Source organism: Erithacus rubecula (genome assembly GCF_903797595.1).
Source record: "Erithacus rubecula genome assembly, chromosome: 6".
NCBI classification, from domain to species: Eukaryota; Metazoa; Chordata; class Aves; order Passeriformes; family Muscicapidae; genus Erithacus; species Erithacus rubecula.
The window spans coordinates 52,497,501-52,513,722 of record NC_136688.1 but is presented as its reverse complement, the minus strand read 5'-3'; the positions used below and the strand labels follow the sequence as shown (position 1 = coordinate 52,513,722).

The 16,222-nt window shown below is 43.5% G+C and overlaps 1 protein-coding gene across 5 annotated transcripts; it reads right to left on the bottom strand.

The window, feature by feature from the left end:
- On the bottom strand, positions 1-5,408 carry SIVA1 (SIVA1 apoptosis inducing factor). 5 transcript variants are annotated; one of them, XR_013774534.1, is made up of 5 exons: positions 5,081-5,337; positions 4,770-4,946; positions 3,999-4,155; positions 2,135-3,240; positions 1-1,162 (listed from the first exon to the last, which is right to left on the bottom strand). XR_013774534.1 is itself a non-coding variant. In XM_079307798.1 (4 exons), exons 1-4 carry the CDS (start codon positions 5,196-5,198, stop codon positions 3,186-3,188), a joined length of 507 nt encoding a protein of 168 aa, XP_079163924.1. In that variant the 5' UTR covers positions 5,199-5,337; the 3' UTR covers positions 1-3,185. The 5 variants fall into 5 exon arrangements, 2 of the variants coding, with proteins under 2 accessions (XP_079163924.1, XP_079163925.1); XR_013774535.1 differs by having other exon boundaries at positions 1-2,263; positions 3,085-3,240; XR_013774536.1 differs by having other exon boundaries at positions 3,085-3,240.
- Between the last annotated feature and the right edge of the window lie 10,814 nt (positions 5,409-16,222).

Below are 16,222 nucleotides of genomic sequence, written 5' to 3'. Positions count from 1 at the left end.
TCACAGAATGGAGAGTTAACATTTATTTATTTTTAATTTTCACATTGTCAGGATCACCTGTAGAATGGTTCACTTTTCTCTTGGAAAGAAAGCAGACTTCTGGACTGAACTGCAAAATATTTGGGAACCATTATGTGCACAGGACAAATGCTATTGTATTTTGTGTATTTGTTCTTTTCAGTAAGATTTTTTACAATGTTGTGGGTTTGTTCTAATATAGCCTGGAGATACTGGAGACTACTGCAGTCATTTACCACCTTAGACTGTCCTTAAATATCTGGTGTCTATGAAACTACACCTTTCTAGAATTTACTCAGTTATTAGTCTTTAAAGAAATTGTTTTCTCCTGATCAGATCAGCTGACTTCCTTTTAGACATAAAGGCCTGCTCTTTGAGACATATGTCACCAGTAATGATATACAGGCCTAAGAAGTTTCTCATCCATCTGTAAAATCATTACTGCAGGATATTTTTACCCATCAATATGCTGGCTCCTCAGGGGATCTCCTTCCCTTGGAACAGCAGGCAAACTTTGATTTTTGACACTTTGCAGTGAGTAGGAGGGGAAGAACATACGATAATAACAAAAAAGCACAGTATTAAACCCAATTTCCTGCTCAGTTAATAAACCAGACAATTTCTCTGGCTCTCCTTTACAGTCCTAGGGGTACCCTAAGTGTTGCTTTGTAACTCTATTACAGCTCAGTGATCAGTGGCAACAGACAAGCCCTTGTGAGGAGGACTTAATTAGAGAGAAAAATCTTTGTATCTCTCACACAAAGACTTTTCCCTTCACACAGGGGCTTTTTTTCTGTAGGCATTATAAAGATTCACAAACAGTATCAAGTCTTACCTCCCATCGTTTATCTGAGAGCTGCAGGACTAGAGAAAGAACTTGCCTGAATAATATTTTAGTCTTTTGGTAGACACAGGCAGTTTTCTCATCTTCTGAAGCCAGAGAAGCAGATGTGGTAACCACTAAACCCCATTTCTCACATGTATGAAGCACCTCCCCTATGAAAGAGTTGGCCATGCTGTTCTGTGCTCCTCCTGCCCTTCTCCTCCCAGCCTCTAACCTTCTTCCAGCCCTCCTGCTTTTCTTCTCTCAGCTCTTCATGCTGCATTGGGTATCTATCCTAATGCACAACCATCTTTCAAGCAGCTAGAAGATAACAAATAAGAACATTAAGCCATGCAATCCATGTCACTGTTTACAGAGGACAGCTTTCTGTGAAATACAGCAGTGACTAAATGAGCCAAAAAACCATTTCCATCACTAGTTTGAAACACAAATCATTTGTAAACAACATGTCTCATCTCTTCCAGAGCCTAGAAGCAAAACATTATTTTCAGTCTCTCACCCTCAGGAGAGAGTAAGAAAAAGCAGACACATACTTAAAGGTTTCATTTTGAAGAATATGCTTGACTGAAAGTTGCTTCAATTCACTCCTTAAAGCATCAAATGAAACTAAGCCAAATTTTAAAACTCCTTCCTAAAACTAACATCTAAACACAGTAAATCACAGGTTCTTCCCATCAATAAAACTCATCTTTGTGGTTTAAAATTATTGCCACAGGAGCAACATTTTTATCTGCTCTGATATCAGGGCACCAGAGATCTGCCACCATCCTGACTTCATCTGTTAGTGCCTTGAAAAGACAGGCAATGCTGTAGAATTCCTGCACATTCCAACTAATTCTTTCATGACTAAGTCACCTGACTTGAAACACTTTTTTTGGTAACAGGAACGATAAGACACATTGCACAGTTGCTCAAAATGAAGTGGTTCTTACTTATTAGAGTAAGAACCAGTAGTGTCTTGTATTTTAACTGGCTCTAAAATATGCAGAACAGAAAAACTAACCAGACCCATCAGCATGTCTAGGCTGGCACAGATGGTCAGTCTAAGCTGGCACAGATGGTTGAGAGTGAAGTGACACCCCTCAGGAAACCCTAAAGAGTACAAATGCTTTTAAAGTGTGTCTGCATAGTTACACAAAGTGCTACACAGGCTAGAGAGGATGTCATCCTGCACCTCACTGTGGCTGATACACCCAAAGCCATGCTAATGCAGCTATGAAGCAGGGCTGCTCTCTAGCAACAGCCACCCCCACCCTTTGCTAAAGCATTTACCATTCTCTTTGGGTAGCTGCAGTATTCTGACAAATACCCAGAATGTCAGATAAAGGGGTCTCCACAGGGGAGAAGTCAGGATCTCAAATTGCACAGTAATGGCCTTTACATGTCTTCAAACAGAAATGGCTGAAGTGGAGGGAAACAGGTAAAATGAGGTTACTCCACCCAAAACATACTAATTACAGCTGAGAAGACTGAGAAGTATGAGTGGCAGGCTTTGCTTCAGGAATTCAGGGCAAAGAATTTGAGAAACTCAAATTGAGATCAATGGCTGTGCCACAAGGATTTCTTTTCCTGTGTGTGTCAAAATCTATTCCTTTTATCCTACACTCTGAAATCAGCCACTCAAATCAGCATTTTCCTGAGGTAAAGATCACTGTAGTTTTCTCTTAGGCATAGTCGGTTTGCCAGATGAAAAGTCTTTTCTTAATGAAACATAGCAAAATCAGTAAAAGGAAATTATTTTGAGGGGCTGTCCAGCAGAACTTTACTTCACTCTTACAGCACAAATAATACTAAGCCTCTGCAGTGATTAGAAAAGAAAACATGGAATTAGCTGGTTTATAGAGAGGTACCCCTGAGTGCTGATCATTTCTCAGACCACTTCATGAGCTATTTCTGAGTGGGTATTCAGGACAATGTGAAGTTTACAGTGTAGGTGATCAACTCATACAGATAAGTTGTTTTCCAAGAAAGACCTCTCAGTGGAAAATTTAATAATGAGAAAAACTTTCCTGCTCAAAGTCTGGTGTGCTATTGTTCTTTCTATTAAAGTTACCATAGAAAGACTAAAACCATTCAATATGTCATTAATTACAAGATGTTTGTAATAGCTTAAAAAACCAGAATCAGCAAATTCTCTTATTCGGAAAAGCCTTCAGGCCTGGCTAATTTCCTAGTTAGCTCACATAGAAAATGTTGTGTGTCCAGAATGGATTCACACTCACCTGAAAGCACAGAAGAAGCAACTGATTTCTATTCTGATCCCACAAAAGTGTGTCCTAACATGACCAACATGCAGAGAGAACATTCTGAATCCTGTATCACATCAGGAACACCAGGTAAGAGCACAGAGTGGTCCCTTCCAGACAGGCATATCACAACTAGAGAAAAGGAGAAAGCCAACTCAAAATAATCTAAAAAGTTTTAAAATATAAATGTTTATTTAGCTACAATATTTAAAAGTACAATATAAAGATATAAAACATAGAAATTCCATAACTAATTCACATGCTAAAAGGATTAGTTGATCAGCTGTAAGGAGAAGACTTCATGAAATTCATGGACGTTTTAGCCACAAGGGTAATTTCATCAAGTTTCAGACTTGAAATACTGAACAACAATTGCAGAGAACTTGCTCTCCCACATCACCATAACTAGGAAAACAAAAAAAACCAAACCAAAACAAAACAAAAAAAAAAAGGAAGAAAAAAGGTCAGTATGCCTACTGTTTCTGGAACAAAACAATGGCATACTATTCCACTATCAACTGCTACCACAGGACTCCCACACAGCACACTCAGTATTTCTTTATAACACAGAACTGTTAACAACGAGGGGAAAAAAATTATTCCTTGGAAGTGCATGCATTCAGCACTGGTCAGCATGCTATATTGCTGGTGGGAAAGCAAGAGAAATTTTTGCTTCCTACAGCATTTAAATAAGAAGCTGAACTAGACTTGCACTATGGTTGATTAGAGTGCTTCACACATCTTGGTTTGCATGTTTCAGACACTTTTACTGCTGCTAAAGCAAGGGAAGATTTTAACTCCTTTATGTGCATGAGCTAGATATCTCTGCTCCACCCAACAATAAGGGCACGTGTCATTGAAATAAGCTTCTGAACTCGAAAGGCACTTACTCAACAGTGGAGCACAAGGAGCAGGTAACCGTGTTACAGCAGCTGCAGAGCCTGCTGCAGCTCTGGCAGACGAGCCGGTCACACTGCGCACACGCGTCCTTCACATCGGCCGTTCTCACACACGACGAGCAGGCTCTGGACGCTCCCGCCGGCGGAACTGCTCGGCAAAGACACGGTAAAGAACGGATGAGCTTTACAGCAAGGCAGAGAGAGAAGCTGGAAGTGCCAGGAGCTGCAGAGAGCACAGCTACAGGCGGCAGCACTCGGCAGGGAATGCCAAGGAACAGGAGCGCCGCTTGGAACTTTCTTGGGCCTTTCGCTGCTGTGGAAGCTCAGAGCTAAGGGATGCTACACCAGAATATACACTCGGCATGCGAAACCCGTCAGTGCAAATCTAACACTTCCTTTAAGGAAAGTCAATAAAACAGCACAAAACTTCTCATTATAGTACAGACCTCTTTGGGAGGGGAAGCCAAGGGGCAGCACAGGTCTCTGTAGTGACCACGGACAGGAACAGAGGGAATGGCCGCAAGCTGTGCCAGGGGAGGTTTAGGCTGGATATTAGGAAAAGGTTCTTCACCCACTGGCACTGCTACAGGCTCCCCAGAGAAGCGGTCACGGCCCCAACCCTGCCAGAGCCTAAGGATCATTCCGATAACTCTCTCAGGCTCATGCTGGGAAGATCGGGGATGTCCTGGGCGGGCAGGAGCTGCGTTTCCATGGGTCCCTCCCAGCTCAGCACCGCGGTTCCGTGACACGCCCGGCACCCACCCCTGTCCGCGGGCCGCCGCCGCAGTTTCCCGTCGTGGCCGATGAGGAGCTGCCCGCTCCAGCGCGGCCCCTCGCCCTGCGCCTCCCCGGCCGGCCCCGGCTCCGCCGGACGGGCGGCGGCCGCCGCGCCCTCCATGTACGCCTGGGCTCCCCTGAAGAGCAGCCGCCGCGTCCTCTCTGCCGGCGGGACAGGAGAGCAGAGTTAGGGGCGGGCTCCCCATGCACGGCCGCGGGCCAGGGGGAGCGGCGGGCCGGCACATCCCCGCTCCTGGACGGCCGGCCCGGCGCTCCCCTCTCCGCGCTCCGCTCACCGAACACCTCCCGCCGGTACTCCTCGCCCCGCACGCCGCGGCTCAGCTCCCGCAGCCCCACGCGGGTCTTCAGCTGGAGCGGGGCCGCGTCCCCGAAGGGGCAGGAGCGCTTCGGCATGGCCGGACCGACCCGCGCCCGCCCCGCCCCGCGCCGCGTCACGGCCGCGCCGCCGCCTCCCTCACATCCCGGCCCGGCCGCTCGGGAACCGCGCCCGCTCCGTTCTTTCCGCGGGGAAGCGAAAGCTTCGTCCGCAGAGGAAAACTTGTCTTCCCGCCACTTCCCGAGCGCCCGGCGGGGTTGGCAGAGGCGCCGGCCCGGCCCCGCCGCCCCGCCCGCTGCCCCCGCCCCTCAGGCGTCACCTCCGTGCGCCCGCAGCGGCGCGGCCCCGGCGGGCCTAAGCGAGACCGGCTCCGCGACCCGCGTTTGTCAATAAACTCAGAACCACGGAATATGCTGAGTTGGAAAGGGCCCACGAGGATCATCTAGTCCGGCTCTTAGCCCTGCACAGACACCCAAAACTCGCACCCTGTGCCTGAGAGCATTGTCCAAACGCTTCTTGAGCTCTGTCAGCATTGGGGCTGTGACTGCTTTCATGGAGTGCCTGGTCTAGAGCACAAACACCCTCTGGGTGAAATACCTTTTTAAAATCTCCCCTGACACGGCTTCCGCCATTCCCTCACGTCGTTGGTTACCAGAGAGGAGATCAATGTGTGTCCCTGCTCTGCCCCTCATGAGGGAGCTGTAACCGCAGTGAGCTCTCCCCAGTCTCAGGCTGAACAGACCAGGCGCCTCAGCTACTCCTCACAGCTTCCCCACCAGACCCTTCACCCTCCTCGTGTCCCTCCTTTGGAGTCTCCCTCACAGCTTTAATCCTTTTTATTGTGGCGCCCAGAAGTGCCGGCGGCGCTCGAGGCGCGGCTGCCCCAGGCAGAGCGGTACAGTCGCTGCCTTGCCCGGCTGCTGCTGCTGTGGCTGATGCACCAGGACAGGATTGTCCCTCCTGGCTGGCTCACACCCAGCTGCCCATCCACCAGGACCTTTCCCGGCTCCCCAGTCTGTCTCTGCATTCAGGGCTGTCCTGTTCCAGATGCAGAACCGGCTCTTGTCCTTTTCAAACTTGTACAGCTGATTGCCCACTCCTCTAATTTGTCGAGGTCTGTCTGCAAGGCCTTTGCCTTCCAGGGAATCAACAGCTCCTCCCAGTTTTGTTTTATCTGTTAACTTACTTGGTATTCTTTCCAGTCCTGCATTCAACTTGTTTATGAACTCTCTTTTCTCTTTTTGGCAGGTCCCCACATTACACTGGGCTCACAGAGCTCTTCGTGCAGCCTAAATCCCCTGCCCTGGTTTGGGTTTACTGAATGCTGTGGAACCAACACAAATGTGCACAAGCTTGAGAATTTCCTATTTGAAAGACCGTTCAGGAGGCTGAAGAAAATCCCTGTTTGGCCAGGGGGGTCTGGGGCTCCTCAGCACCAGCCAACATCAGGAATGGATTCACCACTTGTGGGCACAATGATGTTTTGGGGACTGACACCCAGTTTCAGGTAAATCTGGAGTTCTCCAAGACCTTCTGCTGTGAAAGGGAATTACTCCAATTTTAATGCTATTTACAGGTTGCCACTACAGCACCCCAGCTGTGGTTTCATGGGTTAAAAGTCTCAGATACTATTCCAAGTGGCAGCCAGTCTGGGTACTATGTATATTTTGAAAATACATTGTTTTCATAATGGTAAACAACTTTAAAACTGGTGTCGGAGTTCAGGTGCTGTGTTTTGCATCACTTGAAGATGATCTGTCTAGACAGTTTCATTTTTTCCAGATAGTTGTATTTCTTACAGAGGTCTCTGAATTCAGAACTTTCCCTGTGTGTACTGTGGGCAGAATCACAACCAAGTACAGGAGCAATTTTTCCATGAATGAGTTTAGAGTCTGCTAAGGGTGAAGGACTTGGACCTGTTTTTTTCTGTTCTGGTCAAAAACAAATTATCAAGTAAAGACTTACGTTTCGTCCCGAAAAAATAAAAGAAACAAACAAAACCTCTAAACACCAAAACCAAACAACAAAAACCTCTTCAAAAAGTAGTGACAGAATCAGTATTTTTAAAAGGCTTTCTTTCATTCAGAAACTCATAAAAAATCAATGTACATTTTCAATACTAGCACAAGATTTAGAATAGCAATCACTTATATGAAAATACAGTTATGCAAGCTGTACAACATAGACCAGTGTGCTGAAAATGGGCCACAATACCTAATGGACTAACTCTGCTCTGGTTTCATTGCTTGAGTTCTTCCAAAATTATTGAAACCCCAAGACCAGTAGTACTGAGCACAGTTCCTAGCTATGGTAGTAGAGTCACAGGCTATCCTGACTTGAAAGTGACCCACAAGGATCATCAAGCTCAGCATCCTGGCTGTGCCCAGGACAGCCCTACAAATCACACCAATGCCTGAGAGCATTGTCTAAACTCCAAAATTATGAGAGCTGCTGAACTGCTCATAGTTTGCAGGTAACCACTCTGGTTTCATACAGGTTAATATGATTTTTTTTTTTTTTTTTTAATTTTGTTTTTCTGTAGAGTTGATCAGCCCAGCCTTCTGGTCTGTGGAGCAGAAGCCATGGTTGTAATTCACAGCAATTCCCAAAAATCCCTTCTGAGCTCCAAAATCTTACTTCTGCCACTCTTTCCTTATCTGTAAGGATTTCTACTTTGGATTTTTCTGCATGTACGTGCAAACACATTGTTAAGGATGTTCAGCAGACTATTCCAACTGCATATTGAAAACTCATGGCCTTTTCTTTCTGTGTAAGGAAATGACTTTGTAAATATTAATTAGCTAGACACTTGGATGTTTCTGAAGTTCTCTCGGGAATATTGGCTAATCAGAATGTAATTCCAGTTGGAAAGAGCCCTGTCAGGATAGAGGACAGTGGATCACATGTTTCATTAATGTGGCATAGGATAAACATGGATGGAGCTCAGCTGCCTGAGAACTGCATGAAATACTAAGAAAGAACTAAAAGCACTTGTGGGGAAGGAGTGCTCTAAAACACTGATCTCAAATATGAGATTTGAAATGGAGCAGCTCATGCTGCAACAGTGCTGCTGGTGCTGTCACTGAAGAGTAAATTTAAAGGGCCCTTTTGCAGAATCACAGGATATTCTGAGTTGGAAGGGAATCACAAGGATCATCAAGCCCAGCTTTTGCTGAGAGCTGATTACATTTGACACATTGCCACCACTAGCCCACTTCAGGGATCTTCTGTTGCAGCTCTCTGAGTCAGCTTTGGGTGTTGACACCTCTTAATTGCTTTGTAAAACTTACCTTCACCAACATCTGGCACTGGCCAGCTCTCTTCTCTTTGCAAGCTATGAAGGCAAAATAATTCTGTCTGCTCTGTACCAGCAGGCCTGAGCACCCTGCAGGGAGGGAATTGGTTCACCTGCCTGTCTTCTGAATTCTTACCCAGCAGAATAGTGCTGAGTGTTTTATTAGTTTCAGAGCCTTGAGGAAGATCCACTGGTGATTTAGAAGTAGCAGAAAGGATGAGACCTGACCTGGCAAAGCTTGTTGGCACTGAGTGTTCCTGAAAATTAATGCTGGTGATTTTTCAGGTTAGTTACTGAGATTCTGAATGTGAAAAAAGCAGCCCAAACACATCCAAAATCAATAAGGTAACTGTGAAATACCATGATTTTGGTTTATCCTTGAAAACCTTTTTGTGAAACATCCCCTCCTCCTTCCCCCAAAATACAAAACAAACAAACAAAAAAAATCCAAACAAAAACCAATCCAAAACCCAGAGAGTAAAAATTACAGTCTTTTTCTTGTTACTTTGCTTCTCCTGTGCCTGTGTGCATATTACAGGCAAATTATTTGGTTGATGGTTTGATCACTTACAGCACAAAGAAAAATGACACTTCATTTATTTTCAGCAGTTTCCATTTCCAGTGAGGAAGTTTAAGGCACAAAATGAACTGTTGTTGTTAAGCTTGTCCTTTCTGTATTCTATTTCTACCAGTGCTTCAAGAAGTTCAGAAGAACTCTGGGTGTCCCTATGTCTGGTTTTACAGAAAACAGTGAATAACCATTCCCTATAGATTCTCTGAATAACATCCATGACTATGAAGATGTCTATCATCCTTCTTCACTTTTTTATTCAAGCTGAAACATTTTGTTCTTATTGAAGCACTCCTTTGCAGTGTGTCCTGTGCCACATCCAAGTTCATGGCATGGAAAACTGTGTGGGAAGGGAGGGAGCCCTGGGTACTCTTAGAACTCTGCACAGACACCTCTCTGATACATCACTGCTTGTGTCCTCCTTCAGAGTACTTAGAAATACATTGAATGGGCAGAAACTTCCTCAGTTTTACCAATATACTGTCCTTGGGATCACAGTTATCCCTTTGTCACTGTTTTCTTCACATTCCTTTTGCACTGAGACAGTTTAATTAGGTATATCACATTCTGAACTAGTGAAGTATGTCACATACTGAACACCACCTGAACTACTATAGACTCTGCCCACAAAACATATAGATTTAGATTTTTATACTCCAGTAAGCAATTAAAGAGATTTAAATATTTTTTTTCTGATTTTTCTGATTCATCTGATCCATCTGTGAGGAAATCATAACAAATATTTACCTGTCACTCAATGCTTTCAATTACTCCAAAATATAATTAGAAGTAAGCAGCAGATAAAAATCACAGTATAAGTCACAGACATTGCAATTCAATACTGAAAGCTTTCCTAAGAGGAAAATAACTTAAAAACTCAGCAAACTGAAGAAAATTTTTTCTTCTATTTTAGGCAGGATCAAGGAAAATACACAGGATTGCTGGTTTGAATTTGTGAATCTAAATATTTATCAGCCTTACTTATTTCCCTCTATACCATATTTTGCAAGAAACTTGTAGTAAAAAGTCAGTGTTCCATTTCAGAAATAGGTGGCAGACAAATAGTTATCCAGGCCTTAAAATACTTCATCTATCCCTTCAGCTTCACCTATACCAAATCCCTCTTCTCCATGTGCTTGTAGTAAAACTTCCCAATTTTTTCTATTCCCTCATTACTAGGCCATTTAGAAAGATGTCAAAGCACATCACATAGAGGTGGGACTCTGCTTCATGCAGCTCTTTAAATAGGGAGTTTCCTTAGTTCAACTGGTATCAAATGAGTGGCTTTTGGCCAACTCGCTGGTTCTTCTTTAATGTTTTCATGCTAAAATGGTTAAAGAAACAATCTGGCAATCCCTTCAATCCTTTCAAATTATGTGATAGTAGCTGATATAGTTGGCCATGTGGCACCATGCAGTCTGTGCTATGTGGGATGGACTATCAGGGTGGGCACACATCCCCTGTTGGGCTTAGGGTAAAGCACCACACCCCATGTGCTCAGTCCCATTGCATTGTCTTTTCTCTGCTCTGCAATACGGGTCTGAAGATAAAAAAAAAACTCTTGGCATAAAACTGCTTTTAATGGAAGGGCTAGGGGCCGTTTTCTTTCTCCTCTGTCCTTTTCTTAGTACATCAGCCTTAACAGACAACAATGTTTACAGCTGGGATCAGAGGGCCACACCTGGTACAGACATTATCTGTTCACAAGAGCATATTGTTTCATGGGGACTTGCTAGCACAGAGTTCGTGCCCTCATCTTGATAAGATCTTCATGAGGTTCATGCATCCAAAAAATATTTCATAAGCTGGTGATATGTGGGATTAAGGGCTGGCTCTTGAGACATGCTGCTGTTAAGAGAAGGCTCTGCCATCTTGTCACCCCAGCCAGTGTTTGCTCTTAAATTAGAACAGCATGGTTGAGTTTCAGAGTGTGTTTCATTCCTGCCAGCCCTGAGGTGCACCAGGGCTGCTCAGCAGATCAGAGGCACCCGAGGGTCCCACTCACTAGAGGGCACCCTCAAAACTATAAATTATTTTTGCTGTTAAAAGATGTTATTGTTCTGCCCACAGGGGTTTACAAAAGGGCTGCTTTCCCTGTTTTTTTCCATGATTGTTGTTGTTCCTGGCCCTTCCATAGTGTGCTTTAATTTCTGCTGCACTGTTTCCTTTCAGTTTGCTTCTTTCCAGATTATTTTAACCTGTCATGAAAAAAGGAATATGAGCTCTGACAGTGAGAACTGCTATCGCTGACCTAACATAGTGCCAAGTGTTCTGTTTTCTCTCTGTAGGCAACAATGTTTTTGATTTAATGCTAGGTGGTTGTCCTAAGAATTCTTTAAATCTTTGTCCCGGTAGTGCTATCCATTATGCAGTGTGGATTTATGTGGGAGAGGCTCTGAGGGCTCTGTCCTTTCACTATCCCTGCAGAGTACAAACATCCTCTCCCACACAGGGCTTGGGTAGGGATGGGCAAAACCTTCTGCCCTCCACATTGCAGCTGCATCCAGCCCTGCTCTTATTATTTTGTTGTGGAAGTGAATCCTTGCTTTGAGACAACTTTATATGTTGTTCCTTGTGTGCTCTCCTCTCTCCATTCCCCAGAGCAGCCACTCAGCTGGAATAACTCAGGATGCATCTGCTCAGCTCAAAGGGGCTGTGTCAGTGTAGGCTGGCCAAGAACTCTGCTCTGCACTCACCATGTCTAACAAACCATCCCCAGCAGCAGCCCACAGTGTGTTTATTTTAAATATGTGTGGCTGTGTTGTCAGCCCTGCACAGAGAAGATCTCTATGCAGAGAACAGAAGCTGCATAGAGTCAAGGTGATTCCCTGAGCATTGCCAGGATAACATGCCACAGCTACAGGGACCATCACAAGCACTAATGTGGAAATTTTTTTGCAGATGAAATCCATTTATGCAGGGAAGTCTTGAAGGCACTCATTCTCTTTGCTCTCTGCTGAGCAGTTTGCAGGAATGGTGTGGTATAAGCTATAAAAGTAATGCTCAATCCCAGGCCTACCATCCAGGGTGCCAATTAATAGGATGAGACTTTGTTGTGCTGCAGGCATGTTTCCTCTGCATGGCAATCATCAATGCATTTTGCATAGAGCTCAGACTTTCATCAGTACCAGCTTTAGTATTTTAATTACATAGTGTGGGGAAAATCAATCTCTCATAGACAAAATGCCTTATCCTATTTGTAATACCCTAACTAGCTAACTTCTATTTCTTTCACTTGACTTTTTTTCCATGTATATTAGAATCTATTATAACTTATTCTATGTATATATGCTCAGTAGCTTCTTATAATATAGACACATTAATATATTTTGGGGTTTTTTTGCATGAGGATTTCAGAGAAGATATTGATGTGACACAATCCTGTGCTTCTTTTTTTCTTTCCTATCTGCAAGATTGAGAAGATCCCAGATTGCTGGTGAAGGTGTTCAGTATTGCCTCTGTTTCTATTACTGATCCATTATCTCTACCTAAGCTGCAGGAAGGGCTACTTAAATATATAAATATATCACCACTGTAACTGGTTCCAATATAAAACTGTGATACTGGCATTGAATAACTGATTGAATAATAAAGAAGAGTAGCTGGGCATTCCTCCTAGCTCTTCAAAATTCACAGCCCCCAGCCAGTTTGTCCCAGGCACGAGCTGTTCTTCAGGCCAGATCCAGCACTCAGCACATGAACTTCCTGCCATTTTATTCCAATTTCAGTTCTTCTGGCAAAGTTGGAGATGTTACTTATTCCAGTACCCAATATACAAAAGCAGAGATCACTGAAGGCTTGTTATTTTTTCTGGAGAACATACTAGTACTAAAAATCAATGGACTAAATACTCAGGAAATGGATTCAATGTCTTAGTCCCCTTTCCCAATAATTTCCTTTAGAAGCTATAGATGGTAACTTGATGCTGTTTCAAAATGACAAGGCAAAGCTTTTACAAACTTAATCAGTGAATGTCTTCAAGCTATATTTTATCTGTGACAGACAATATTGAGGCCCCATTGGTACAGCTACAAACTGCATTCCTGAATTCTGAAAGAACCCAGCTTCCAATGAAAGCTTGCAATAGTGATAAGAGTCATTGCCAATGTCACCACAAGGGCACAGACTCAAAGGCTGGGAGAAATGAAGCAGAAGAAAACTGGAGTATAAAATCTGAACTGTTTTCAATGCTATGGGTGGTAACTAAGCAGCAAATCTGTGACTGTGGTACTGACATACATGTGACTGTGCACTGGGAGCAAAACAAATCTTACCTGTAGCAAGGAAGAGTCTTGAAACTAGAATATCACATCATCTTGGCAATTCTCCCTTTCTTCTTCACCCATTTACTAAGGATGCAAAACATGCCAATACAATGGATGGTGGGCATACAGTGGACATGTAGCAGGAATCTGTGGTACTACTCATCAGCATGAGCAATGGGAAACACCTTCCCTCCCTCTTGGTCATTATTCCCCTCAGTGTAGCTCAGCAAAGCATCTGCTGTACTCAAGATGCAAGTGCAGTGTTGGCTCATGCTCATCCTGACTCAGTCATGCTCATCCTGCCTCATGCTCAGGTTGTTCTTGGCAGAGCTGCTCCTTAAGCAGGTGCTTCCCAGCCTGTACTGAGACATGAGGAACCCGGGGCCTCTTCCTGAGCTTCAGCTTTCCATGGCCCAGCCCCCAAGATTATCGATGTCTTTGCCATTTTTCAGCCACTCTGGAATTCAGAGCCCAAAGGGCAGGTTTCCATTCACAGTAGAGGGCTGCACTATTTTAAGAATCTCAATGGAAACACAACTCTAATTACTACAGGTTTGACATAGTGAGTTTCCTCTTCAGAAGCAAAGAACACCATGAAGCACCTCTTTATGATCAGGACTGATCATACACTGTATTTCCACACTTGCCATTTCATCAGACTCACCAAAAGCTGTCTCAAGCACCACTTCCTTGGGATATTTTCCATTTACAGGCCAGCCAGGCTCACAAACCTCAGTAGCAAACACCATTTCCTCACATTGCAAGAATTAGGCCTAGTTAGCAGGAAAAGTTTTGTCTGCTGTGTGGAGAAATGGACACTGCCACTTCTGCTGGAAGGGCACGTGTAGTTGACTGCCCTTAAGACAGTCATATATATACATATACATATATGTATATGCATTTATGTGTGTATATATACATATATATATGTATGTATGTGTATATAGATATATATTCTGCAGTCCTTAAGAAAACTTGTCTCCACTGACTTAGCCCAGGGTATTTTGAGGATTTCAGCAGTCACATAAACTGAAGGGCTCTGCCACTCCTCAGGCACTGTAAAGGTATCACCTGAAACCCAACACTGCTGTCTGAGGCACTATTTACAGCCCTGCAATGTAAACTCTGGTGTCTATGTTCAGCTCCTGAAAGGTAATGCCTGTCACAGGGAGGGTGCATTATCTTGAGACTGTGAAAACACTAAAATACACAAGTGTTTGGAATTTTTTTTCCTGACAAAGACATTTTCTTGCCAAACACATTTATTTAGACAGTGTTCAAATTTGTACTGCTTTCAGCAACTGAAAAATGCAGCTGTTGGCCACAATTTTTACATTCATGGAAGATATAAAGTATATGTGCTTAAAAAATACCTTCTTTCCTGTTTTATTTTTCTTACCATCTCATAGACCTGATGGGCAAATATTTCATGAACAGTGTCTGCTCCAGAAATCTGCAGGTATTAATAACACACGAAGGCATTTCAGAACAACTAATTTCCTGTAAGTATGTAAGAGATTAAATGACAAAATCTTGCAATCATTCTGTAAAACATGGTCATTATCAAACCTAGTTTGTGATGGACAGTGATTTGGGAAGAAAAGGACCCAGTTCCCTTCCTCCCTGAAGCAGGTGTACAATCCCACTTCTCTCCTGCCACAGATCCATGTAGCACCATGGCAGCTGAGCAGGCTCCATGCTTCAGGCATCCTTTGCCATTGGCAATCTGGATCTACTAGAGACAAAGCAAGCACTAACACACCCATTAGTGACCAGCAAACTGCTGGGTTACACCCCTGATGGACTGCCACAAACAGGCACTTCTAGAAATAAAATGCTTGGAGTTGGATTTCCTTTCATGCCTCATGCCCAGTTAAAAGGGTGATGTGAGCTCATCCTTTTTGCCAACATCTGACACTTTAAAGCAGCTCTCTGATGCCATGGTACAGTACAGGAGGCAAGGCCACTTCCACAGGGTGGGCTAGAGCCTGACCCCATGTAAAGTAACACTGTCAGAGATTAGGGGCAGGAATGTATATTTTTTTCCTCCATCCCAATCATCAGACACAGCTCTCCAGTTTGAGTTTGGTGGGTGTTTTTGGGGTTTTTTTTGTGTGTGTGTGTGTGTGGTTTTTTAGGGGGCTGTTTGGTTTTCTGACTTGGGCATTGCCAGCCTGACATGGATTTAGATGACACTACCTTAGATGGTTCAGCTACCAAAATAGCTGTGTGAAATTATATGAAATTGTACATATGTGTGTGTGCATATATATATATATATATATATATATATATATATATATATATATATCTGTAACTGATGCAAAGGAAATGAAGAAATACTAATTAATTAGATCAATTCTCATGCAGATCTCAGGCATTGCTGGGAGTGGTGTGTGAGGCACTGGCCTGCTGTCATTTACTTCAAAGGTCACTTACCTGCTGTTTTATCCTTCTAACACAGATGAGAAAAGGAGTGGTTTCTATGGAGGCTTCTGGAAGTCCTCACAGCACTTGTCTGAAGCTCAGTCAGTTTTAGAGGTGATAATTGTTTATCTGAGCCAGTATTGACCTTTGCTTTCTCTCAGTGTTGATAAAGAGCTTCACAGAGTTCACATCAGTTCTGAACCAACTTTTATTGCAAGAATCTCTGCATCACTTAGAAAATTGTATTTTTCCTTCATAAAATCATTGGTCACTCAGGGGAGCTAAATAAAGATAACTTACCATGAATCCCAGTGGTAAAAGTAGATCTGTGCTCAGTTTGTAAATGGGAAAGGGAGACAAAGTTTGTAGAATTTGTGGAATAAAGGCCAAACACTGGAAATTAGTAGACTGAGAGAAAACATACATTAATTCACTAATGCTGCTACTTTTCTAATTTTTTTTTCTGAATTTTCTAAAATTCATGAAATATTAAACCAGAGTTTTGCATGAAGTTTGTTAAAAATAAGAGAAATAGACACCAAG

Coding starts and splice junctions, on each gene's coding strand:
- SIVA1 (XM_079307799.1), bottom strand. CDS start 5,198: ATGCCGAAGCGCTCCTGCCCCTTCGGGGACGCGGCCCCGCTCCAGCTG. Junction 4,156..4,769: donor GCGGCGGCCCGCGGACAGGG/GTGGGTGCCGGG, acceptor TTTGCCGAGCAG/TTCCGCCGGCGGGAGCGTCC. Junction 3,514..3,998: donor TCCTTGTGCTCCACTGTTGA/GTAAGTGCCTTT, acceptor TTGTTTTCCTAG/TTATGGTGATGTGGGAGAGC.